This window comes from Paroedura picta, chromosome 8 (genome assembly GCF_049243985.1).
Source record: "Paroedura picta isolate Pp20150507F chromosome 8, Ppicta_v3.0, whole genome shotgun sequence".
Lineage (NCBI taxonomy): Eukaryota > Metazoa > Chordata > Lepidosauria > Squamata > Gekkonidae > Paroedura > Paroedura picta.
In genome coordinates this window covers 21,836,786-21,862,397 of record NC_135376.1, presented here as the reverse complement: position 1 = coordinate 21,862,397, position 25,612 = coordinate 21,836,786, and the positions used below count along the sequence as shown (strand labels likewise).

Below are 25,612 nucleotides of genomic sequence, written 5' to 3'. Positions count from 1 at the left end.
CTGGAAATGCCTGTGCCCCAGCATCTCACACAACGTTGACCTTAACTGCCCCAATGTATACATCAAGGGGAGCTCCCAGTAAAGCTCTATATTGACCACATCATAAATTAACATGCTCATTCCCTTCAGTGAAATGCCTCAGTTTTATAGCCCAGGCACCTCATTGGCAATGGGTGTGCCTGACAGATGTGAGAGGAAAAGAGCTCTTTACTAGTCCCTTTGACTAATCTCACCATCACACTAGAGCCTTTCAGCTCAGAACGGATCCGAACCTCCCCGCCCCTCGGTCCACTTTTCCACTTAGACCTGTTATTTGAATATGTCACTAATAGGCACTTGCAGGATTTTTTCTTTTTAATGCTAGCACAAAAACAACAACCACAGAGTGACAGAGCAATTATCCCGAGACCTGGCTTTGTGTGACTGTTTCAGTTCCCATGAAAACACAGGTAGCGCATATCTGTTCATTCACAGAGTGGCAGTGGAGCATGTGCAAATTAAAAGCCTCACTAATTCCACCTGAATGCAGGGTCTCAACAACACCACAGTGAGCCCAGTTAATGAGGAGTGCCTGATCCCTGGGTTTGCCAGCATGCTTGAACACATCCATTTGGCTGCGATTAGAGAAATGCATGCAATCAGTCATCGGTGGCATGTCCATTTAACCCCTAATACCAGAGTTGGCAATCTCACATCCTGCACAGGCTACAGCGCAAACAAGAGCACATTCTCCCCGCCCTCCCCAGACCACCCATGTTTCAAAAGCAAGTGCAAGTTTTTAAGTGATTTCCTTGGACTTCCATGGTCCCGAGTCATCCCTTTCACCCAATCTATTACTGGCATAGAAAGAAACTTGGTTTGCTTTACCATCATAGGGAGCCAAAGAATGACTTTGATCAGCGCCAGAATCAGCGAGAAGCGCTTCTGAGCAAACCTCACAATGAAACTCCGGCTGGCGTATGGCACGTGGGGCGCGCCGTAGGGGTCCACTCCACAGATATCCGTCGGACTTTGCCCAGCCAGAGGGTCAGAGTTCCGACAAGCAACTTGGCAGTGCTTTGAGAGTCTGCTGACCGGGTCTTCCGGAGAAAGGGACAGGGCATGGCTGCCGATGGGAGGCGACCCGGGTGAGAAATAACCACGGACAATTTGATGGTAATCGTTGTAGAGATGCTGTTGGTCATCAGAACACAACAGCTGATAAATGAGGGGGACTGAGAGCACGACGAGGAGACAGAAGCACAGCGAGTAAACGGCAAAAAGGAACAGGACGTAAGAGCTGGCGCAGTCCGTAAGGCATCCCCAGGAGGTGGGAGAATAAGTGCCCCAGCCAAAGAGGGGCAAAACGCAGATCAGCAAGCTGACCATCCAGATGGTGAGGATGGCCCAGATCATGCTCACTGGCCTTTTGGTGGCCACTCGGCTCGTCCCCATCTTGCGGAGGCTGTAGAAGTTGTACGAAACTACAAGGGAGCCCATGAGATTGCTCGAAAAGCCTTGGAACAAGTACAGCAGCGCCGAAGTGGTGCACAAGGCGCGGGGCAGCATCTCATTCAGCCACTGCTTGAGCATGAAGATGGTCACCGGCACCACGCTGATCAGATCGTCCACAGTCAGCGAAGTCACGATCATCGAGACGGTACTTTTGTTCTGCAGCCTCAGCAGAGACACCAGCGAATAGATGCTGCCCAGCAGGGCCGTGAACGCTATAATGAAAGTCAAGCAGAAGAGAAAGACATTCAGAGGCTTTTGTCCTTTGGGCATGTCTATCATCCCGTGCGTTTGAATGGAATGGCTTGTCCCATTGAAGGATACGTTGCTCAGAGTCACCGACATTGTCGTTCCGGTGCTCAGGGCAGGAGGGAAGGTGCCGCCTTGCCTTGTCACCCACTCTGTGGGTTCCTGTGCGGTGGTGCAAAATTATGAGCTCCACGTTGGATTTCTGAGCTTCTCCGCCAGATTTATTCTTGGGCTGTACAGCTCTTTGCCCCCCCTCTTCCTGAAGGCTTGCTTAGGATGCATTCGGGGGCAGCCAACAAAACGCTTCCTTGCGAAAAGAACACATGGTTAAAAGAGCCACAAGGATGGGTAACGGAGAGCAAAATGATCCACCAGCAACAATTAAATAAATAAGCAAAGTAGTTTCTCCTTTCCTCGTTTCCTTGGCTTGTCCTGGTCCTTTAAATCCTCCCAAGGCGCTCAAGTTTGGCTCTTGGAGTAGAAAAATGCGTTCAGCAGATGTGAGAAATCATGCCGTAGTGGGAAGAAAGAAAGAAAGAAAGCAGAACATCAGGCTCACGCTGCCGGCTCAGGAAGAACTATAGCAAGGGGGGTGGGTGGGAACAGAAGCTCTTGGGTTCGGTCTGCACTATTCAGAGCTGCAGGAGGGAGGAGTCAGACGCAAGCCGGATAGCAGAAGAGAAGGGGAGTGAGCATCTTTCTCAGCCCAGCCATTCTGAGCTCGGGAGCGAGCGAGCCTGCCTGCCCCCGACAAGCCCCAGCTCCACCGCTGACTCTTAAATCCAATGCAAACAATGGGAGCCGTAAATGCCATCCCTTCCAAGCCCTGGCTGCTCCACAGCTGCTTGGGGGCCAGAGGATTAGGCACGGCCATTCCGTCGGCTCACGGCTCCTGCACTTGAACCGCACAGAAAGGAGAGAGCCAGGGGGATCCCTTGAGGAAAGGGTGCCTTCCTTCTGCGTTTCAGGGAAGATGTGCCCTGACCACACCAAGTGGCCCGGGGCTTTAGGAGACTCAGACGCAACTTTAAAGTCCTGCTTGGGCACAATTGGTGAAACAGTGTGTCACTTTTCTGCCTGTGTGGTCTTTAATCAGGACCCTGCTCCATTCAACACAGGGGCAGACTTGGCCAGTCCAGAAGCAACAACTTGTGTTTGTTAGCCCAGCTTACATCTCTGTTTCATTTCATTCTTGACACTTTGCTCCTCAGCATGCTTGTTAGGAAGTAACTCCCGCTTTAGGTAGTCAGCCTTACACCTCCTGAGTCAGAAGAGGAGCTGTTTTTTATAAATCACTTTTCACTACCTAAAGGAGGCTCAAAGCAGTTTACAATCACCTTCCCTTCCTCTCCCCACAACTGACATCCTGTGGGGTCGAGGTGGGCCTGGGAGAGCTCTCAGAGAACTGCTCTGTGACAGCAGTCATAAGAGAACTGTGACTGGCCCAAGGCCACTCAGCTGGCTGCATATGGAGGAAGAGTGGGGAATCCAATCTGGATCTCCAGATTAGAGGCCCCCACTCTTAACCACTACATCAAGCTGGCTCTCCAGGATTGCTGTTGGAACCTGATTTGATAAATGACATTATAAATACCATCTTGTGGTTATCTCGCCCACCCACAAAACAACGGGAGTATAAAATAAGAGGAAAATCCTCAAAATTAAAAACAAAAACAAAAAACAGAGCTCTTCCTGAGAAGAAATGAAGCTAATTTCATTGATCCAGAAGAAGACTTGGTTCTTATATGCCTCTTTTCTCTACCTGAAGGAGTCTCAAAGTGGCTTACCTTTCGTCTGCCCACACCAGACACCTTGTGAGGGAGGTGAGGCTGAGAGAGCCCTGATATTAAGAAGAAGAAGAGTTGGCTCTTATATGCCGCTTTTCTCTACCCGAAGGAGGCTCAAAGCGGCTTACAGTCACCTTCCCTTTCCTCTCCCCACAACAGACACCCTGTGAGGGAGGTAAGGTTGAGAGAGCCTTGATACTACAGAAGAAGAAGAGTTGGTTTTTATAAGCCACTATTCTCTACCTGAAGGAGTCCTTCCCTTTCCTGTCCACACAACACACAACCTGTATGTGATAGCAGTTTTTGTTAGGGATCAGTATTTCTCAGTCATATTGAAGTCCCTTCATTTCCCAAACCCAGCCTGCCTCAGGCAAACCGTCCCCCCCCCCCCCATCTCCACACATTTCCCAACCCAGAGCTGGCAACCTTAGGATTGTGTGGTCTTCAGCTGTGGTGCTCTGGTGGGAGAAGAGCACTGGGGCTTTTGATTCCCCACTGGACAACCCATCTGCCTGTTGAACCAGTTGGCATCAGGCTTTTTGCAAAACTCTGTATGAACAACTCCACCTCTGATGTGAACCGTTCAGCTACCGTTAACATTGCTAAAGACTATTTCGGTGAAATACTGTAGGGTACGATTTCTCAAAAGCATAGTGTTGATGACTGTGATATAAAATTTGTGATTGATATACCTATCTCTTTGAACAATTGCCTGCCAAGCGGAGCAGTGACACATCAAGGACGGGGGGGGAGTAGAACATCAAATTATGTGAGAATGCGCATGCAGGAAAAGTCAGTCATACTGTAAGGAAGGAATAAATTAAGAACATAAGAACACGAGAGAAGCCATGTTGGATTAGGCCAGTGGCCCATCCAACATTGTGTTGCACAATGGCCAAAAATCAAGCCCACCAAGAGCTCCACCACTGGGGGGGGGACTCTAGAAACTCTTGCACTGTTGTCTCCCAAGCACTGATGATACAGAGCATCACTAACCCAGACAGAGCATTCCCTCTATACCTTGTGGCTAACATCCACTGATAGACCTCTGCTTCATATGTTTATCCAATACCCTCCTGAAGCTGTCTATGCATGTAGCCACCACCACTTCCTGTGGCAGTGAATTCCACAGGTTAATTACTCTTTGGTTGAAGAAGTATTTTCTTTGATCTATTCTAAGCCTACTGCTCATTGATGTCATTGAGTGCCCACAAGTTCTTGCATTGTGGGAAAGGAAGTGAAGTTCGTCTTTCTCTGCCTTCTCTATCCCATGCAACCTTTTGTAATCCTCTCTCATGTCACCCCCTCAATTATTGTTTCTCCAAGCCCTAACCTCTTTAACCAGGGGTAGTCAAACTGCGGCCCTCCAGATGTCCATGGACTACAATTCCCAGAAGCCCCTGCCAGCATTCGCTGGCAGGGGCTCCTGGGAATTGTAGTCCATGGACATCTGGAGGGCCGCAGTTTGACTACCCCTGTCTTTAACCTTTCTTATTTTAGTCACCCCTTTTCTGCACCTTTTCCAATGCTATAATATCTTTTTTTTTGAAGTGCAGTGGACAGAACTGTGTACCGTATTCCAAATGAGGCCACACCATAGATTCATACAGGGGAAAGAAATCCTGGCTGATTTATTTTCAGTCCCTTTCCTAATAATCCTTAGCATAGCATTAGCCTTTTTAAAATTTCAGTTGGCATTTTCAGCGAGATATCTCCTGGTCAGCTACTGCCGGCTTGGACCCCGTCAAGGTATATTTATAGACAGGATATTTAGCTCCAGTGTGCATGACGTGGCACTTGCCCTCCATTCAACCACATTTGCCATGGAGAAGACCATTCACCCTGCGGAGAATTGCTCAGCCCTCCCTGGTTTTCAGCAGCTTGAACAATTTAGCATCACCTGCAAACTTAACCATTTCATTGCTTACTCCCAACTCCAAATCGTTAATGAATAAGTGTGTGTTGTGGTGGGTTGGATGACATCTCGTCTGGCCCACAGTGCCGATGCACCCATTTCAACTAGGCTTCCACGAGGGACAGTTCTGCTCCCCGCTCGGCATCCCAGACCCACCCCCTGCGTCGTGCCATGTGACAGAGCCCGTTCTGCCTGTGCGATCCCAAGCACAGTGGAAGTTCACTGAAGCACCAGCCCCTGAGCTTTCCTTTTGTGCGCGACAGCACTGCACACGGCTTCTCTTCTCCCCGTCGCTTGACGAAATGCAGACATCTCAGCACATGGAGTGTCCTTTGATAAGAATAAATGCTGTATATTTAAAGAGAGCCTTGGTGATCAAAGGGATAAGCTGACAGCAGAGGCTAGAGGCAAGCAACGTTGTGGGCAGGTGCATAATGCTATCTTTCTGCCAAGCTCTACACACCGCCAGAAATTCAATTATAGGCTTTGGGCGTATCTTGGGCATGACAGGCTGTTTGTGATGTCAGATTTCTATGGCTCTGCATGACAAAATGGATCAATACCCCGAGCTGAATTCTGGGTTATTTCCTGTGTCACATTTGGCCGAATGCACAGCATTGTACAAGATTCAATGGCCTTCAGGAGCAAAGAGTTGCCTCAACGCAAACTCTGGCCTACACTTAGCCTCCTGCAAGTTAACCCTGCATGATCTAGATGATGACATATTACAAGCAGAAAGCCAAACAGGGATGCCAGCCTCCAGGCAGGAACTGGGGATCCCCCAGAATTACAGTTTATCTCCAGATTACGGAGATCAGTTCCCTAGGAGAAAATGGCTGTTTGGGAGGGTGGACTCTTAGACATTGTGCTGCACTGAGGTCCCTGGCCTTCCCCGGTTCCATTGCCCAATGGGAGCTTCCCAACCTGGATCTGGCAACCCCACCACGCTCATTCCCCCTGGTGGCCAGAGGAGACCGTCACAATCCTTGATCAAAACAAAATGGCCCAATAGGCTCAAAGTTTCCCAGCCATCTTTGTCAATCTACCCTTTTCATCGGGACCCACTCAGCTTGCTGGGAGGATGACAATGCTGAGGTTATCAGAGCCTGACAGACATGCTGAGCTTCTTTTCAATGGCTGTTTTAAGAGATTTAGGGGACTGATGTCAAATACTCGTCAGAGATCAATTGGTCATCATAGTTAAGGAACCATGGAAGGAAATGGGTCTTTTAGAAAACACCCATCCCAAGCTTTCTGTGAACTCTGGGCTTCTAGGCATGGGGTTTCCCCCATGCTTTCACAGTGCATGTCATGTTTTCTTTTTCATTCTGTATTGATCTTCCTCCCTTCAGTGCTCAGTTCACTTTCCAGCCAGTCTTTTCCCATGTTTTCTGAGAGTGGTTTTGAGGCGGTTATCTCCCTTGCTTCCCCCTTCCAAGCCAAGGTCATCCAAAAGTATACAGATTCCCTCAGATTTCCTTCCCTGCCCTTTCCCCACCCCTTGGAAGTCATCCTCCCACTTGGGCTGGAGCCCAGCAGGGGCAGTTGCAGCAGGCAGACAGCAGGGCCCCAAGGTGGTGCTGGAGGGGTGGCGATCACTTGCCCGTCTGCTTGCCTCTCTGCTGCTGCATTGCAGTGTGGAGTGGAGCAGAGGCTGTGGCTCCTTGGAAGGCAGAGGAGAGGGATGTTCACCCTCTTTCATGCAAGGCCAGCCTGAGGGTCTTACTGCCCACCCACTGCAGCTACCCCTGCTGGAGTTCAGCCCAAGTCCACCCTGCTCTGGGAGTTAACCCTTTTGGCCTACTGACAGGCTTGCTCATGACATATAGAGGGAAAGGGCTAGATACCTGGCTTGCCAGACAAGTGTCTCTGTGTCACTTGGGGCCCTTGGGGCCCTGCTGTCCTGTCCACTGACCTCTCAGACCTGGAGTGTGCCTCAGAGGTCTCTCTGTGAGGAGAGCAGCTCTGGGGTCAGCTGAAGTTTCCCATCACCCGTTCCTCAAATGCCTGGCAGGCAGTCCTGTGGAGTGACCTCATGGCCCACTGGCCTACCTTGTACAGATGGTAGGTGAGCCCCAGTTGATTCCTTTTTTGCCCACCCCAGGGAGTCATGGGAATACAAGGCTAAATGGTGGCCAGCACCACAGAGCCTGCACACATGAAACCACAGTGCAGAAAAGGGAGTGATTGAGCCATCTTCTATCTTCCTGCCCCCCCCCCCAGTTTGCATATGACTTTTTACCCATCACTCAGTAATTTCTGAGAAAAGCTTTGCCAGTAAATAATTTCTTCCCTGCAATCCAAGACTAGCAATAACAGCAACAACAACAACAATGATTTGGTTCTTATACCAAAGTTTCAAGGTGGCTTACAACTGACTTCCCTTTCCTCTCTCTACAATAGACACCCTGTGAGGTGGGTGAGGCTGAGAGAGCCCTGATATTACGGCTAAGTTGGTACAGCTTTATTAGTGCTGTAGTGAGCTCAAGATCACCCATTTGGCTGCATGTGGGGGAGCGGGGAATCAAACCCGGTTCACCAAATTAGATGAAGAAGAAAGTTGGTTCTTATATACTGCTTTTCTCTACCCAAAGGAGTCTCAAAGTGGCATACATTCACCTTCCCTTTCCTCTCCCCACAACAGACACCCTGTGAGGTAGATGAAGCTGAGAGAGCCCTGATATCACTGCTCAGTCAGAACAGTTTTATCAGTGCTGTGGTGAGCTCAAGGTCACTCAGCTGGCTGCATGTGGGGGAGCGGATAATCAAACCCGGCTCACCAGATTAGAAATCCAAGCTCTTAACCACTACACCAAACTGACTCTCCATAAAATCATATTATTAGACTCATTGTATTCCTCACCCCCCCCACACACACTTTAAATAGGCATAATGGGTTCTGGTCAGTTTCAAAAACGTTTTGTCTATTCCAGGATGATCTATTTTAGTTTGTCTGAGTTCCTTTGTGTTCCCTTTCATTCCAGGAACTCAACCAGGAGGATTTAAATGAAAGGTTCTTACTTGACAATGCTGTGCAGCTGCCATAAGGCAATTGTGTCAATATTTTAAAGCTTGCATTCACCCTTCTTATGTTACAAAAGATGTTTCCACCCAAATTAAGGAAACTGCTTTTTTTTTTGCTTGTAGCAGCACAGAGAAAACAGAATAGTGCATAAAGGCAGGGGCAGAATCCAAAGACAAGTTTACAGGTTGACTTCTTGGAAAATGTGCAGTAAGCTGTTTGTGTAGGGAAGGCCACAGTCTGAAATTATGGGGGAGAGTACAGAAATAAAAAATGCCTGGCTGCCGGAATTTGAATGCATATGCTTCTTTCTCCTGTTGCCAAACTCACTACCCAAATATTTTGTGCTAGTTTGAATCACATTATGGGCAAGTTTACAGTAACTACGACTGAATACACAAATTCAGTTGTAAAAGACAGGAAGACCTAAACAGGATTATAAATCAGCCTCCCATTGATTCAAAAACCCTGTAAAATTTAAACCTGCCATTCATACTTGAACACTGACAGTGCGAGAGGGATTAAACGTAGTCCTGTTAGTGTATAGAAAACATATGGCTCAATATAGAAGAAGAAGAAAAAGAAGAAGAAGGAGAAGAGTTGGTTCTTATATTCCGCTTTTCTCTACCCGAAGGAGTCTCAAAGCGGCTTACAGTCACCTTCCCTTTCCTCTCCCCGCAACAGACACCCTTGTGAGGTAGATGAGGCTGAGAGAGCCCTGAGATTACTGCTCTGTGAGAGCAACCCTATCAGTGCTGTGGCAAGGTCAAGGTCTTCTCTATAGCAGTGCTGGGGAAGAGCAACAGGGGAGATTTGGCCATCTGTTTCTTGCTTGTAGATCTCCTCGGGCATCTGGTTGACTGCTGGGTGAAACAGGACACCGATCTGATCCAGCAGAGCTGCTCTTTATTTTGTATATGTTGGAGGACAGCCATGTTGGGCTGATGTAGAATGTCTAGATTTGAGTCCAGTAGGACCCACAGGATTTGGGGGTGGGGAATTGGTATAAACCTTTGAGAGTCTGGGGAGGGAAGGTTTATCACTTGCTGATTTCTTTCCCCAAAATCATGTAAAGTGGTACTGAATTCAAATCTAGCTATCATTACTTTGTGCCACTTTTAAATCTGAGTAAGCAGAAGAGGTTCAAGTTGCCAAATTATGTGTCAAGTGATTTACTTTTTCAGAAGAGAAAATAAATTGAACCATTTGAGCTGAAACTCTGATGAAACTGAGAAGGAAAAAGTCTGAATATACACAGGATTAGCTCCTCAAATATTTTTCCTTTTTCCTTAGTAATAGGAGAAAATGGCTCTGTTGCTATGATAGTTCTCAGCTTTATGAAGCCTGGTCACCAAATCTGCTTGAGCCCAGCACTTAAGCAGCAGCCTAATACAACAGAGAGAGATTTGAGACTTACATTATGGAGAACTTAAACTGAAGTTGCTTGGTTATGCTACAGGCATAATGAACACAACAAATCAAGTTGTTAAAAAGTATGAGGGCACTTTTATTACTAAATTAACAAGATAATAAGCAGAAAGGAGCACTCATTTTAAAATGTAGGGTGTTGAAGTTGTTCCCAGTTAGGATTCCTAACTCTGGTTTGGGAAGTTCTTGGGGATTTTGGGGTCAGGGTCTAGGTGGAGTTAGAGGAGAAGGACCTCAGCAGGGTATAAGGCCATGCAGTCCTTGCTCCAAGGAAGCCATTTCCTCCAAGGAAACTGATCTGCTGTCTGCAGATGAGTTATAATTCCCAAAGATCTTTAGGCCCCAGGTGGCGGTTGATAACTCTGCTTCCTACAAATCACCAACATTACAGGACTTCAGCATTAATAGTGAACTGTGTCTTTAAAAAAAACATTTAGCTCAAGCATTGCTTGGAAACCAGTCGATAACCAGGCCTGATTATTGACTCAGTGGTGTATGAGAGGAGGCCAAATGCAGCAAAGCCAAGCCACTCAGAGAGAGAGGTGCCATTTCAAAAAATACTAAGCAGATTCTTAGTGTTAGCCAACATAACATACAGCCCTGACCTGGGTAACTCAGACTACCTGATCTTGTCACACCTTGGAAGGTAAGCAGGGAGAGCACTAATCGGCATTTGGATGGGGGGCTACCAAGGAGACAGGCAAGCGCTCGCCACCCCTCCAGCAGGATTGCTATGTCTTTTGCCTTGAAAACCCATAAGGCCACCAGAAGCTGGCTGCAACAATTATTTATTTGTTTGTTTATTATTTCAATTTATTTACTGCTGCATTTCCTAGGAACCTGCGACGGCTCACGGAATAAAACATTAAAATACAATAAAACCCCATAAAACCCCAGTTTACAATAAAACAAGCAAGTGGTCAAAACACCAATAATCTATCCCATCCCACCTCGTTCAGATGGTTCAGACGGAGGGCGAGTCTTCTTCCCCTAGGAGTGAGTGGGTGCAGGTCTAGTAGACTCTAATAGACTTTGATAGATTGGTAAGGGTGCGCATTCACATGTATCAAACCTGGAAACACTTAGGGGCTTTCCGCACCGGGATCTTTGTAGCAAATTGCTGAATGAAAAATCACCATTTAAAATAGAGGAATTCGTCGTTATGCATACCTGCCTTTGTAGTGGAATCCAGTTGCGTTTTGTAGCGTTTCCCACAGGCTTCCGGTCTCGGCAGAAATCGCTATAAAGGAAGCGCTATTGCCAAGCTCGTCCCACCCCTGGCTGTCAAGCAGCCAATGGGCAGCCGTTAGCATGCTCCCAAACAGCCCCTTTCCCTTTAAGAAAGTTAAAAAAAAACAAAAAACAGACCCATTGCAACGAATCTGTGTTGATTCGTTGCAACGGAGAGACCCATCCAGCTGCCTGGTGTGTTTGAGCTGTCATTTCATCGTTGCCACGCTCCCTCCGAGTGAAAAAAAAAATCCCCCCCCCTCTCACGGGCCCGATTTTCGGCTGAATGAATGTGTAAAAAATAAAGGGAAAATACATCAGCAAACGGGCTTTTCTGTTCTTTGTGCTTAGTGACTGAAGGGGAGGGACTGAAGCTGGAGAAGCCTCTAAACAGAAAGAGGCTCGCTGTCATTTCATCGTTGCCACGCTCCCTCCGAGTGAGAAAAAAAAAATCCCCCCCCCTCTCACGAGCCCGATTTTCGGCTGAATGAATGTGTAAAAAATAAAGGGAAAATACATCAGCAAACGGGCTTTTCTGTTCTTTGTGCTTAGTGACTGAAGGGGAGGGACTGAAGCCGGGGAAGCCTCTAAACAGAAAGAGGCTCGCTGGTGCGTTTATCCCCGCTCGCTCGGAGAAAAAAAAATGGCGATCGCTTCGCCGGAAGATCAGAGGAGAGAGCCAGGGGGAGGGACTTTGTAGAAACCGCAATGTTAACGCACAGGTCTTTTTCGCTAGTGTTGCAGATTGGTTGCAGGAGTGTATCGCTTTCCGGAGGGTGAATCCACTTTTGGGGATTTCCCTGAAAGCGCTACAAGGAAGCGCTTTTTGCAGATCGGTTTCAGGTGTGTGGCAGATTGTCAACGACGTTGTGCATAATGGCAAATCAGTAGCGTTTTCAATTGGCAACCATTGTGCGATTTTGAAGGCGTGCGAAAAGCCCCTTGCGTTGCCCTGTTTCCACAAAGGTGCATATCAAAAGGAGAAAATCATAAAAACTGAAAAGGGCTTCTAAAGCATGTTACACTTTTAACCCCCTACATGGTCACGAATTTGCTCCTATCACTCATTATATAGTTTCCTGATGATCCTTAGAGCTTTAGTCTTGGATTTTATAGAGTTCCATTCCATTTCCCTGCTCAGCTTTAACATCAGTTCCAACAGAGTGTACTACATTGTCCATCTGGGGAACTGTCCTCTTGATCCCCCAATCCCATCTCTGGATTGGAAGGGAAGATGGACAGAAAAGTCAGAAGACACCATAAATGTGCCATAATTCGAGCCTGAAATCGTGGGGGGTTTTAAATATTGTTTTTAAAAAAGCTAATCTGCAGACTCTCATATTGAGACAGCTTCCAAATGAAGCTTTAAAACTATTGTGCGTAAAACGGCCAATAATAATAAAAGCCTTGTTAATTAAAGCAAAACCTAGCATCTTAAGCTGTCAAATATGACAAGCTATAACAATAAAGCCAGCCCAATGGCAATATACATAAACAAAGCTTGTAAAGTATTTTAAATATTACTTAAAACCAATCCATGGAGGAATAAGAGGGAAGAAAAAATGGAAAGGGAAACAGGAAAAAAATGCAGCCATCTCCCTTAATCAGGTATGTCTCTTGCACCTGGGTGGATGGGGGCAGGAGCAGAATTTTGTACAGTTCTCATTTTGGCTCTTACTTGGAGGTCCTGCGTTGCCTTCTCTAGCCCCTGTGATGAAATGCCTTTCACCCCAGGATTTTGCCTGGTACCTAAAACTACGCAAACTAAGAGCCAGGCTGACTCCTGGAGGAAAAAGTTCTGAAAAGGAGGAAGAGACGGTCCGTGACAGTTCAGGCAAATAGAAGATCTTAAAATGATCTTCAAATGTACTGGTATCTATGAGAGCAGCTGGCCTTTTCTATATTCGATATCCTATTTTCTCCTTAGATCTATGATGGTAATAAATTGTTCATGGAAGTTATGAGACAAACAGCAAAGCTGTTTGTTTTGTGCTATGTGTGCATGTGTGTTTCTTAAACTGGAAGACTATCATTCCCTTTTGTCCAAGCTGAAGCTTCCGGAAAACAAAGCACAGCCCCCTGCAGTAGCTCCAGCTAGACGTGATCAGAGCATGGCTAACTGTGACCATAAAGTTAAGCCCAAGCAGATCATGTGGGATAGGAAAGGTTTAAATGAACGAATAAAGTCATGAAAGGCTTCTGAACCTGAATATACCCAGAGGTTGCCAACCTACACGTGGTGGTTGGAAATCTCCTGGGATAACAAGTGATCCCCAAGTCACAGAGATCAGTTCACCTGGAGAAAAAGGCTACTTTTGAAGTGGGAATTTATGACATTATACCCCACAGACGTTTTTCACCTCCCCAAAGGATTCACTCCTTAGGTCCCTCCCCCCCAATATCTCCAAGTATTTCCCAGTTTGGAGTTGGTAACCCTACTCTACCCCCAAGTTGCAACCTTGTCCTCTTCAGAGATATCGCACTCTATCCTGAACAGACAGCTTCTGAAATATCTGATTAGTGATGCTACCAATCAACAGGACCTTTGATATACTAAATTTCGATTTGATGGTCCAGCCATTTTATCACCTCAAGGAAGTGGGAGGCCACATTCCTTCCAGAAGTGCTGCATCCTTGGACTGCAATCACTGAAATGCATCCAAGCAACTGTGACTCGACGGTGCCCTGATTAGACTCTGCACCTGACTTGCTGACACAACGTTTCCCCAGTCATGATGGATATGAGTGATTTTATCAGGCAGATGCCTAGCAAATAAACCACGGCAAGCAACTGCCTTATCTGCCTTTAAAGACGTGCATAATAACCCTCTGCCTTGCTGCTAAGCAGAGTAGCATCCAACGAGGCACTCTCATTCGAGATTCCCTGCCCATAATCATAATTATTATTCTAATAGTAATCTTCCAGTCTAATAAGAAAGTCAGGAGATCATTGGATATTTAAATCCAGGAACCGGATCAGTGAATGGGCAGGACAGATCTTTCCACAGATCTTTCTACACACCAGAAAAATGTGATTTCTAAATTATTTATTTCTTTATTTTTGAATTTATATGCCACCTTCCCCAAGGGATCAGGTTGGCTTACAACAGTTCATAAGATAAAAGCAACAATTAAAATATAATAAACATTAAAAACAATAACATTTGCAATAAAACAATTAGAATTGCCTTCCTCCAGTAGGAAGTGTGTGTGGGGGGGTTGGGGGTAAAGTCCTTGTGTCTTCTATGGCAGGAGTAGTCAGCCTGTGGTCCTCCAGATGTCCATGGACTACAATTCCTATGAGCCCCTGCCAGCAAATGCTCTATGGAATGGTGTATTAATAGTGGGGGAAGGGGAAGTCAGATGCTTCCCACAAGTCCTTGCGGGTTCCCACTTGTATAGTAATCGTTTCACCAGAATTTTGCAAAAATTATTAATGGTAAACCATGGAGAAGAGTGCCATAGGAATCATCCTCCCTGAGAGCGGGTGGGTGGCTGGAAACAAGGACACTTTTCTGAATTGAGCTTACCTTTGTCAAAGCTTGGCTTGTTTATCGTACCGTCAAGTTCCATGAACAAGAGAGATTTGTAGATGCCAGCACCAATCACTTTGCGTGCTCTTAGCTTTATTAGTTCTTGTTTTGTTTTTCACAAAGCCAGTGTGATACATGGCACAACCTACGTTTTTTAAAAAAATTATTGCTCGCCTGGAATAAGCAAGCAGAGTAGAAGCACCTTGGTTAAGGCTGAGAGTGCTAATTCACCAGCTACAAGATTCTTGACATTGTATGCCTTCACCGTATGTTGCTAATGCAGGCTCTTTGGAGAGGCATTCAGGCTGCTGACATTAGCACAGCATCCGTATCAAGCCGTGAACTGCACATGGATGTCTGGATGTCTAATGTGTGGCTTGATTTCCATCTGCATTGCAGAAAGCCGATCTAGTGACCAGAACCTGTTCAGGATCCCTGGCTCCAGGGAGATTAAACTGGACTTGACCATGGCCTTTCTGGCCCTGGCCTCAGGCTGGGAGAACACTTTGCCATAGGGGTAGTCAACTGGTGGCCCTCCAGATGTTCATGGACTACAATTCCCATGAGCCCTTGCCAGAAAATACTGGCAGGGGCTCATGGGAATTGTAGTCTATGAACATCCAGAGGACCACAGGTTGACTACCCCTGCTCTGCCAGATGCATTGCCCTGCAGGACCACAGACAGGTTCACAGGGCTGATAAGATGGAGTTGTTCTACCAGGGCAATGGTTGACATTGGACACCTGAATCCACTTACCTCTCTGTCTACATGCACCAAACTATACCCCCTAGTGAGGGTTGTAGTATTAGGACCCCCCATCCATTTGTTTTGGATGGAGTGGTGTTTGCATTTGTTGAATATAGATGGACTCAGCTTTGCTTTTGGAAAAGGAGGTTGGCCAAAAGTACTTTTTATTAGTTGCATGAAGTTTTCCAACTTTCTCCTTTCTTAGCCTCCAACAAGCTGGTCTTGATAATCTATCTTTTTGTAATCCCATATGATCTGTAGAGCTGCTCTTGAACCCAGAAACTGCAACTCCAGGAGCCCAGTCAATGGTATTTTCCATATTCTCATTTTACTCACAGTTATAAGTTCTTGTTTCTTTATTTCCATCCCCCTGCTCCTCACATCTTTTGCTTCTTCTAGTAGTCAGGGGCTGGTAAAGTTATGAGCCACAGACAGAAAAGAATAGAAAACATGGGTCCCACTTTTGGTGGCAGGCCTGTGTGTCTGCTGATTAGATCCCATCAGAGGAAACTTCTGCCAAATGCTTTTTGTTAGCAACTGGTTTTAATGGGAGTGGAAGCAAAGTCAGCCTGACTTTGATGAAAGGAAGCCTGACTTGGATGAAATCAGAGTCCAGTAGCACCTTTAAGACCTACAAAGATTTATTCAAGGTACGAGCTTTTGAGTGCAAGCACTCTTCCTCAGACTCAAAAGCTAGTGAGCACTTGAAAGCTCACGCCTTGAATAAACCTTAGTTGGTCTTAAAGGTGCTACCAGACTCTGATTTTATTGTGCTACTTTGGACCAACATGGCTACTCATTTGAATCTGACTTTGATGGGCAGCCATTTCTTGACTAGCAACTTCTCTTTTCCTAGCAGGCCCCATTTTCATACAGCAGACCTTCCATGCTAGCCGCAGAGGAACGTAATTACGCTTAATAAAGACTGCCTATTGTCCTTGATTTTAAACCTTCTGAGGGAAATAATTAGATTTGATAGGATTAGTAGCTTCTGAACATTACGTTGCATTTGCGTATCTGTGCTTAGCATTTTGAAGATGATTTGCTAGGCTGATTTTGTCTACGCAAGCTGCAAGGGCATTCTTACGCTGCAGGAACAACACTGTCTTCACTCATTCAAAATCTCTAATTGTTATCTGTAAGAAAGGATTTAATTATGAAGGCTGACATTGAGAGGCGGCGTTTTGGAGTGGTTCGAACTGAAGTGCTCTCTCCTGTGAAGCTTGCTGCTTGGCCGTGGTCCAGTTATTCTTTCTTATCCGTGCTTAGCACACAAGGTTGTTGTGAGGATCAAAAGGAGGAAGACAGGAGCCAACCTAGGAAATATATTTGATGTGAGTCGAGCCAGGGTTATGTGCCTAGGGGATACTAATGCCCCCAAGCACGCCAGAGCCTGTTTGGCTGGGAACAAGATGGGGGGTGTTTCAGACATTTTGACTCATGTCAAATGGATTGTCTAGTTTGGTCCTGAGTTCCATGGAGGAGGCATGGAATTAAAACAGATTGGATTGGATTCAGAGGGAATTTCCACCGACAGAAGGAATTTCTACCAGCAGAGTAGACTTCCCTGCCATCCCCTCCTACTTTAGCCCTGGAAGGGTGAAGACCTGGAAGTGACATCAGTGCCTCCCTGCCACTCTAGGAAACTATCAGATCCCTATAGTATTTTCCTGTCAAAGTGACAGCTGTGATTTTTTTGCCCAGGCCCTTCCTCCAAATATGTTCCTGGAAATGGGGCCCAGCATTCTTACCTTCCTCTTTTCCTCTGTTTCCCCTTCCTGAGAATTACTAGCAGTAGCAAAGTCCCACCATATTCCCTTTCCTTCCTTCCTTCCTTCCTTCCTTCCTTCCTTCCTTCCTTCCTTCCTTCCTTCCTTCATGAAAATATCTAGAAAACATTTTCAGCAACAGAAGCTCAGGTGCAATAGATCCCGGAAGCTGAGATCTTTAGGACTTCTAATGAAAATATCAAAGAGCTACGGTGCTATTGTCATGACATTTTTGAAAAAAGGATGAAGAAAGATGTTGCTGACATCTTCATCACCAACCTACCACCAGGTAAATCTGGGCAAAGGCAAAGGATCTCAGGAAATACGAAATGGAGTTCAGGGGCTGGGGAAGAGCACAGTTGAGACTTGCTTTTTTTTGCAAAATTGTCTGCAAACACTTATTAAAAGAGCTGAGGGACCTGTGGGAGGGGCCAGGTTCCACAGGGCCTGAAAAATGGAACTCTCCCATCAAGCATTGTATTGAGGCCAATGAACAACTAGACTACCATGTGGACATCCTCCATGTGTCTAGCCCTCCCGCAAAAAAACCCCCATGAATTCAGGAAATTACACACACACACACACACACACACACACACACACACACACACAAAAAGGGATGAATTCAGGAAATTACACACACACACAAAATCTCCACTAGAAATAATGCTATGTTAACAGCACTGGAAGAGTTTTACCGGCTAATAGATGGCTTGATTGTTTTAATGGGTTTTAAATTATTATTATGTCTTAACGTTATGTTTGAATGGTACTATATTTTATGGATTGAATTGTAATGCACATAATGGAAACCACCCAGGCTGGTAACTTGGGTGGGGAGGCAGCGTTAAATAAATGAAATAATACATAAATGAAAATAAAACTTGATTTAAAAAATGCTTATAAGGAAAGTTTGAGAAAAGTGTACATCAAAGAAATTTGCTCATGTTTCGGCTATCCAGGCAACCGCAGAGCAGTTGACAAAAGGGAACTGTGGGGTCATTGAGAGAGAGTTGCTGTGCTCTTTGAAAGCACCCAGTGCCTAAATATCTAAATAGAAAGCTGTCCACTTGGGAGCCATTTAGAAAAAAGAGAGAGAAATTATCCCAAAACCCTTAACTGGGGGAAAACAATCAATTGCATTGACAGGGTTGTTACCTATAAGTAGGTTCTTTATCTTTTCATAGGATTTTCTTATAATCTTCCTTTCTTTTCTTTTGTACATTTGGATTCCCTGCAAAAGAAAAGGGGTCAGAAACCAAAGCTGTTTCCATCATTTTGGTTGAAATGTGATTTTAATTTCATTTTACATACTCTGAAGGTGTGTGTGTGTGTGTTTTAAGTGAGGAAAATCCCAGTTTGGAGAACATTGTGTGGGAGACACACAGTTTGGAGACAGTGTGTGTTTTTGGAAGTTGATCCTCTGGGAACGTATTTCTTTAAAACAGAAAAAAATTAATAAATCTACCATAGCTCTAATGGCAGGATGCAGAGCCTTCCTGCAACAACAATTTTAAAAATCCCCTTTAATGCGTTTATGAAGTCTTTGACTGTGGAAGCTCTCCTGCTGGGGAAACCCGGCTAATTAATTTTGATTGGCAGGAAAATGGTGTATTAACTCTGCTGATGTGAAGGACGGTTGGACTTCGATGGTGCAAATGGAAGCAAGAATAACTGAAGAAGAAATTGATTTCTTTTTCCTTCAAGGAAAAAAATACTGCAGAAAAAAAAGACCTATTAGTCTAATAGTTTAATTAAGGGTTGGTATAAAATCCACGTGCTATTGACGATGGGAAGGCTTAATGGATGATATTCCACAAAGCCTTAGGCGAAGAAAGAGTACTCTTGAAGCTGATGAGGCAGGGGCTGGGGGCACAGCATGTGTTTTCCATGCAGAATGGCCTAGGTTAAGAATGCCAGGGCCATTCCACACAGATTCTTTGTAGCAGGAGTATGGCAAATTGAAATCGTTACAAAAATGCGGTTGTGCACAACGTCGTTGATAATCTGCCACACTCCTGAAACCGATCCGCAAAAAGCGCTTTGTTGTAGTGCTTTCAGGGAAATCCCAAAAAGTGGATTCACCCTCCGGAAAGCGCTACACTCTTGCAACCAATCTGCAACACTAGCGGGAAAGTTCTGTGCGTTACCATTGTTGCGGTTTCTGCAAGGTCCCTCCCCCCAGGCTCTCTCCTCTGATCTTCCGGCAAAGCGATCGCCATTTTTTTTCTCCGAGCGAGCGGAAATCAACGCACCGGCGAGCCTTCGTTTACCCATCGAGGCTTCCCCGGCTGCAGTCCCTCCCCAGAGCTGTTTTAAGTCACCAAGCACCACACAGCCATGTTTGCTGGTTTATTTTCCCTTTATTTTTCACTTTATTTTCGGCCAAAAATTGTGCCCATGCGGGGGGGGGGGTATTTTTTTTTCACTCGGGGGGAGCGTGGCAACGATGAAACGGCAGCTCAAACACCACCTGCTAGCTAGATTGGTCTCTCCATTGCAACGAATCAACGCAGATTCGTTGCAACGTGTGTGGTTTTTTTTTTTAAACCTGCCTTAAAAGGGGCTTTTCGGGAGCATGATAATGGCCGCCCATTGGCTGCTCGTTTGATTGATGGCCAGGGGCGGGACAAAGATCGGCAATATCGCTTCCTGGCTAGCAATTTTTGCCGAGACCGGAAACCTGTGGGAAACGATAGAAACACAACTGGATTCCACTACAAAGGCAAGTATGCATAACGACGAATTCCACTATTTAAAATGGCATTTTTTCATTCCGCAACCAATTTGCAACATAGATCCTGGTGCAGAATAGCCCTCAGTCTCCAGGTAAGACATGGGGATCCCCTGGAATTAGAGCTCATCACCAGACTAAAGAGATTAGTTCCACTGGGGGGGGGGGGGAGAGAGAGAGAGAGAGAGAGAGAGAGAGAGAGAGAGAGAGAGAGAGAGAGATGTCAGCCCACTCTGGCATTGGTTGTCTGCTGTTTTCTCTCTTCCAGCATTTATACGTGGCCATAACCTTTCTTCAGCAATTAAAGCCAAATAAGGAAACCACAGCCATGGAGACACGTTGTATTCCTTTTGTCCTGTAGGATGTATTGAGTTACAGACTCTGCTCAGAAACCAAGCTGTACCTGGTAACAATGAAGCATGATTTAACACCACTGGTTCTTGCAATAAACAGCCTCATCTTTTAACAGATTCTGGGATGACCATCAGCAGTTTGTAGTAAACTTTGGGGTGGAGTTTCAGGAAACGCAGAGTTGCCAATTCCAGTCTGGGGAACACCTAGAGATGCAGGGGTGAAGTTTCGGGAGGGAGGGCTTGAGGAAGGAAGTGACCTCGGGTCTATTAACACGGATTCCATCTTCCGAAGCAGCCATTTTTTCCAGAGGGACTCATCTTGGCAGTCTAGAGATCTGTTGTAATCCTGGGAGATCTCCAGGCCCTACCTGAATTTGACAGCCCTAAGAAATGTCCAGCTGATTCTAGCAGCTGCTGGACACAGTGTCGTTTCTGAGGAAAGAAGCCAGTCTCTGTACTGTCCAGCCCACAAGTTGAGATCCTCTTCTGAAGTCCTTCGCTCCATCGCTTTGCTGGAGGTAAGGCTGGTCGCAAGCAAGGACTTTCCAATGGTGGTGCCTCACCTTTGGAAGGCCATTCCTCTTGAGGACCCACCTTTGGAAGGCCCCGGTCTGCGGCCCAGTGGCGGGCCACAAAGGCCACAGTACCGGGCCGCCGCCAGCCACACCTGCCTTCCCTCGCCGGCAGCAAGAAGGAAGGGAAGAGGCAGGCACAGCCGCCGGCATGGCGGTGATGCAAACGCGCACCACCTGGTGGCGAAAACACGCATGCGCAGCAATTGCGCGTGCGTGTTTTCGCAGCACCCGGGCCGTCGGCTCTTCCCTCACTCCGGTGGCGGTCCCTGACCTGAGAAAGGTTGGGGACCGCTACTCTTGAGGACCCACCTGGACCCACCTTACTTTTCGTTTAGGTGGCAGGCCAAAGCATTCCTTGCTCCCCATACTTTTGTCTAAGGGTTTTAATTTATTTTGGACGGACCATATCATTTTAGGCTGTTCTGTGTTTGTGTTAATGTGGCGTTTATGACCCGGTTTGGTTTTGATGGGCTGCTTTTTGTGGCTTTGAAGAAGAAGAAGAAGAAGAAGAAGAAGAAGAAGAAGAAGAAGAAGAAGAAGAAGAAGAAGAAGAAGAAGAAGAAGAGTTGGTTCTTATATGGCGCTTTTCCCTACCCGAAGGAGGCTCAAAGCGGCTTACAGTAGTCGCCTTCCCATTCCTCTTGCCTTTGTTTTTAAGGGTGGAATTTTTAAGGGTGGCATTTCCATGGTTGCGTGGTATTGTTTCAGTTGCTGGTGGGGTATCCCCTGCCTCCAGCACCAAGAAAAACAAAGTATAAAATGGCTGTTGGGCCTATGGCCTAATGCCACTGGGAAAACCCAAAAGCATAATAAAAGGCATAATTCTAGGGGATGTGGGAAACTATGGTACAACCAGTGCCTCTAATAACTTTCCAGTTGTTAGCTGTGATCTCCCTTGAGCAGTTTTTCAGAGATGTGGCATTCTAAATCCTCCAAATAAATAATTGAAAAGCAAAGGTGTACTTTTAAAAAGCACATATTCAGCTGTGAGGAGATGAGGAGAAAGCCTTGTACCCTGTTTTTTTCATAGCTAAACATGCAACCTTCAGCTGAACAGGCAGCCTTTCCATGAGAAAAAATTTGGCTTAGGACAATGTCCCTGGTTATTTTCAGTCCCAAGTGCTTCCATTTCTAAGAGGCAAAAGACATGTCATATTTAGCTACGAAGTGTTCCTAAGACTAAATGGCTAAATATGTACATGGCACTGCCAACTGTGAATTGTGTATATCAGTTTTCTATGGAGCAACCAAAATTTCATTGAAAAACAAGTAGCATGTCAGTGGCCACCTAGGGCAAAGCCAGGGCAGGGTACTAAAGTTATAATATGATGTCTTAAAGAGACTCATGAAAGTGCTCTCAAGACTTCCAGATGGACCATTCCAAGATTGGCGCCATTGCAAAAAAAGTGCCCTTTGACCAAAAGAGAATGTTGTCTTTGAGCCAGCAAAGTACAGTGGTTAAGGGTGAAAGACTTGTATCTGACAAACTGGGGTTGATTCCCCACTCCTCCATAGGCAGCCAGATGGTTGACCTTGGGCTAGTCACAGTCCTGATAGTGCAGTTCTCACAGAGCAGTTTGGTCAGAGCTGTCTCAGCCTCACCCACTTCTTCACTTACAAGCGGTGTAGGTGTGAACTATGTACACACACTCTTCCTTACACTCATGATGCAATCACCCATCTTTGAAGAAGAAGAATAGTTGGTTTTTATACCCTGGTTTTCACTGCCTGAAGGACTCTTAAAGTGGCTTACACAATTGCCCTCCCTTCCTCTCCCCACAAGAGGCACCTTGTGAGGGACGTGAAGCTGAGAGAGCCCTGATATTACTGCTGAGTCAGAACAGTTTTATCCATGCTGTGGCGAGTCCAAGGTCACCCATCTGGATGCATGTGGAGGAGCACAGAATCAAACCTGGCTCACCAGATTTGAAGCCGCCATTTTTAATGGCTACACCACTCTGGCTCCTTTATCTGCCTAAGAATCTATGCTCACTCTGACTACGGTTATCATTTGAGGGGCAGGGAGGGCCACATCACCAGCTTGCATATCCATCAGAACCTACTGGTGTACTGCTACTCTGCAATTGGAATGCAAGTTTGATTGCCATGGTTTGCTCCAGGTTACCCTGAGATTTGTAAATTTGAGAGCACATTGAAAATTCATCTCGTCTCCTCACTGTTCTGTGGCTATCAGGGGACTAGAGCCAGGTGGTGTAAAATTATTCATATAGGTAGTCAGACCTATGGGAAGCATTCAAGATTTGCTAAGCCAGTTTGCAATATTACCGTTTGATGATCTTCTTAATAATATATCAAAAGTGAACCTATCAGCCACCGTCAATGTCATCCAAATATATCTAATTGCCATGAGTAATGCTTATTTTCTGCTTGTCTGTACGTGTTGCTTCCATGCACCAAATTTGTACCCAGTAAGGGAACTCTCGCTTCCAACGTGTCTGTTTGGGTATTGGATATATTTATTGCTTTGGCACTGGCTGACTCTAAAATTGGGGAAGTCATTATTCTCCAGGAGAAAAGGGTGAGAGCCAAAGCATGAGCTCATTTTTTTAAAAAGGCCTAGGGCACATCCCCAGCACCAAAACAGTATCGTGCTGTGAACAAATTAGGAAGGTGGACGTAAATATTGAGCGCAGCATATATTACATTGTCAACCAAAGAAATAAAGCCAAGTAAGCAGGAGAGAAAAAAAAATCAAAATCCTCTGGTGCAGATTGTTTTCTTTATGCAATCCAACCCAAATTAACACATTTCATACATATTTGGTCAAAAGAGTGGCCTAAAACCTCCACAGCCAGAGAAAATAAGATACCTAAGAACCACAGTATCCCTTTGCAGACAGTCTAAGGCAGGTTTTCTCAACCAGGGTTTCATGAAACCCTGGAGTTTCTTGACAGCCCTGTAAGGGTTTCCTGAATGGACCACTTCAGGGGATTCTCAAAGCTTGAAGAATGTTTCAGGGGGGTTTCAATGGTAGAAAGGTTGAGAAAGGCTAGTCTAAGGCTTGAGGGAGAATAAAGGTACAAAGCAGGGATTGGAGATTATCATGTTCTGCCAGAAGAGGAAATGATGCACTGGATCCCATCCTATATTTGTCTTTATTTGTCTTAAGTTTGTCTCTCTCACTGAGACCTCAAGGAGGAATGACAAAATTACAAAATCATACAATTTTAAACAGCGTAACACACACCACGCCATAATCAATGCAAAAGTGGATTACGGGAACTAGAAGACTATGCAGTAGAGCTGCAATAATATTTACAAAGCATGGTGCAATAAACTAGATTGTCTTGCTTAGACCTAGGAGACAATCTGCCAAGCAGCTTTGGATCTGTGTTGTTACTGCTTGAGCAATAGGGTCCAGATGGTGTCATGCTTTGGTCAAATAAACTACATTTGGAACTTCCTTTTACACCCAGAGGCTACATTTGCTTTTGCACAACGCCAATGAAATCCTAAACAGAGTTATACCCTTCTAAATCTATTGAACTCCATGGACTTGGGAAGGTGCAACTCTGTTTATATTGTACTATCCGAAGACTACATTTTGTAGATCACCAGAGAAGGCAGAGCATATAGTTGCATCATTAAAACGACCCACAAGTCAGGTACTTACAGTTCATTTATGCAGCGTACACTTGGCACCTGTACTGGCAGAGGCATAGTGGGCACTGGGAGTTAGGAGGTGACAGAGAAAAACATAAATGCCAATTACAACATACAACTAGCTACCTGTCAACTCTACAGGAAGAAATGGGCAAAAACGTAATAAGGATGAATAAATGACGTGGTAAGAAGAAGAAATGGGCAAATACATAATAAGGATGAATAAATGACACAGTAACTTCAAAATACATTTCCTGTTATAATCACCCATGATTACGTCACAGGTATTACTATTTAGCATAAGATAACACCTTCCAGGTTGTCATGCAGGTTTTTAAATGTCTCTGAAAAATACTCATTTTATACTCCGTCTGTGACATATTTCTCTATCATTTTAATCAATTTAAAAAGCAGTATTTTAGCTGGCTTGGATTGAAAAATAATTTGCTTCGCTTTTCTGCCTTGATCACTGGATGAGCCGAAGTGTGATCTGAATATTTTTTCAGGTCCCTCGCCAAATTGATAATAAAAATAATGGGATTGAAGAAAAGAGAAATTGAGCTGTGGCCACTCACCGTACACTTGAAGGGGTATCTTCACAGCTGTGACAGGGGTAAAAACCACTCTGTGGTTTTTTTAATGCCATTTTGAGATATAGGATATTAAACTGGCATCTTATTGGTTTGCTTGTTATGTAGGAAACACACAACGAAAGGAAAGCTGAACTGGTATTAGTAGATGCTACATTTCCCACCACTCTAGTCAAAGAAAACCATTAATTAGGCTGACCCTGCATCGAGCAGGGGGTTGGACTGGATGACCCAACGTCCCCTTCCGAATCTATGATTCTATGACTCATTAGGTAGAGATGTGGTCAATGGGAAATCAATGGGTTTCACTGAGCCAGCCACTGAAGCAGGCTGAGCCTTCTGGAAATGCAAATGAATTGAATATGAGCAAACTCTTTTCTTTTTCCTTCCCTCATTTAGGAAATAGCAGGTTAAGATTATCTCAGCATGTTGCTGTGAAAAATTCAGATTCAATGAGAATTACAAACGGAGCTGCTGCTTTCTCTGTTACAGTTGCCAGATCCAATATCATGGTAGGTTACTGTGACCATTTTCCCTTTGCCTTTCTAAACCTATGTTATTCAT

At 45.4% G+C, this 25,612-nt stretch overlaps 1 protein-coding gene across 1 annotated transcript in view; it reads right to left on the bottom strand.

Annotated features, from left to right (window-relative positions):
- GPR149 (G protein-coupled receptor 149) overlaps positions 1–2,320 on the bottom strand; it is a 44,259-nt gene extending 41,939 nt beyond the window's left edge. Inside the window, exon 1 of the mRNA XM_077348636.1 lies at positions 868–2,320. Coding sequence (XP_077204751.1) covers positions 868–1,836 — 969 coding nt within the window. The 5' untranslated portion in view covers positions 1,837–2,320. The remainder of the gene's footprint in view (positions 1–867) is intronic.
- Positions 2,321–25,612: the final 23,292 nt, after the last annotated feature.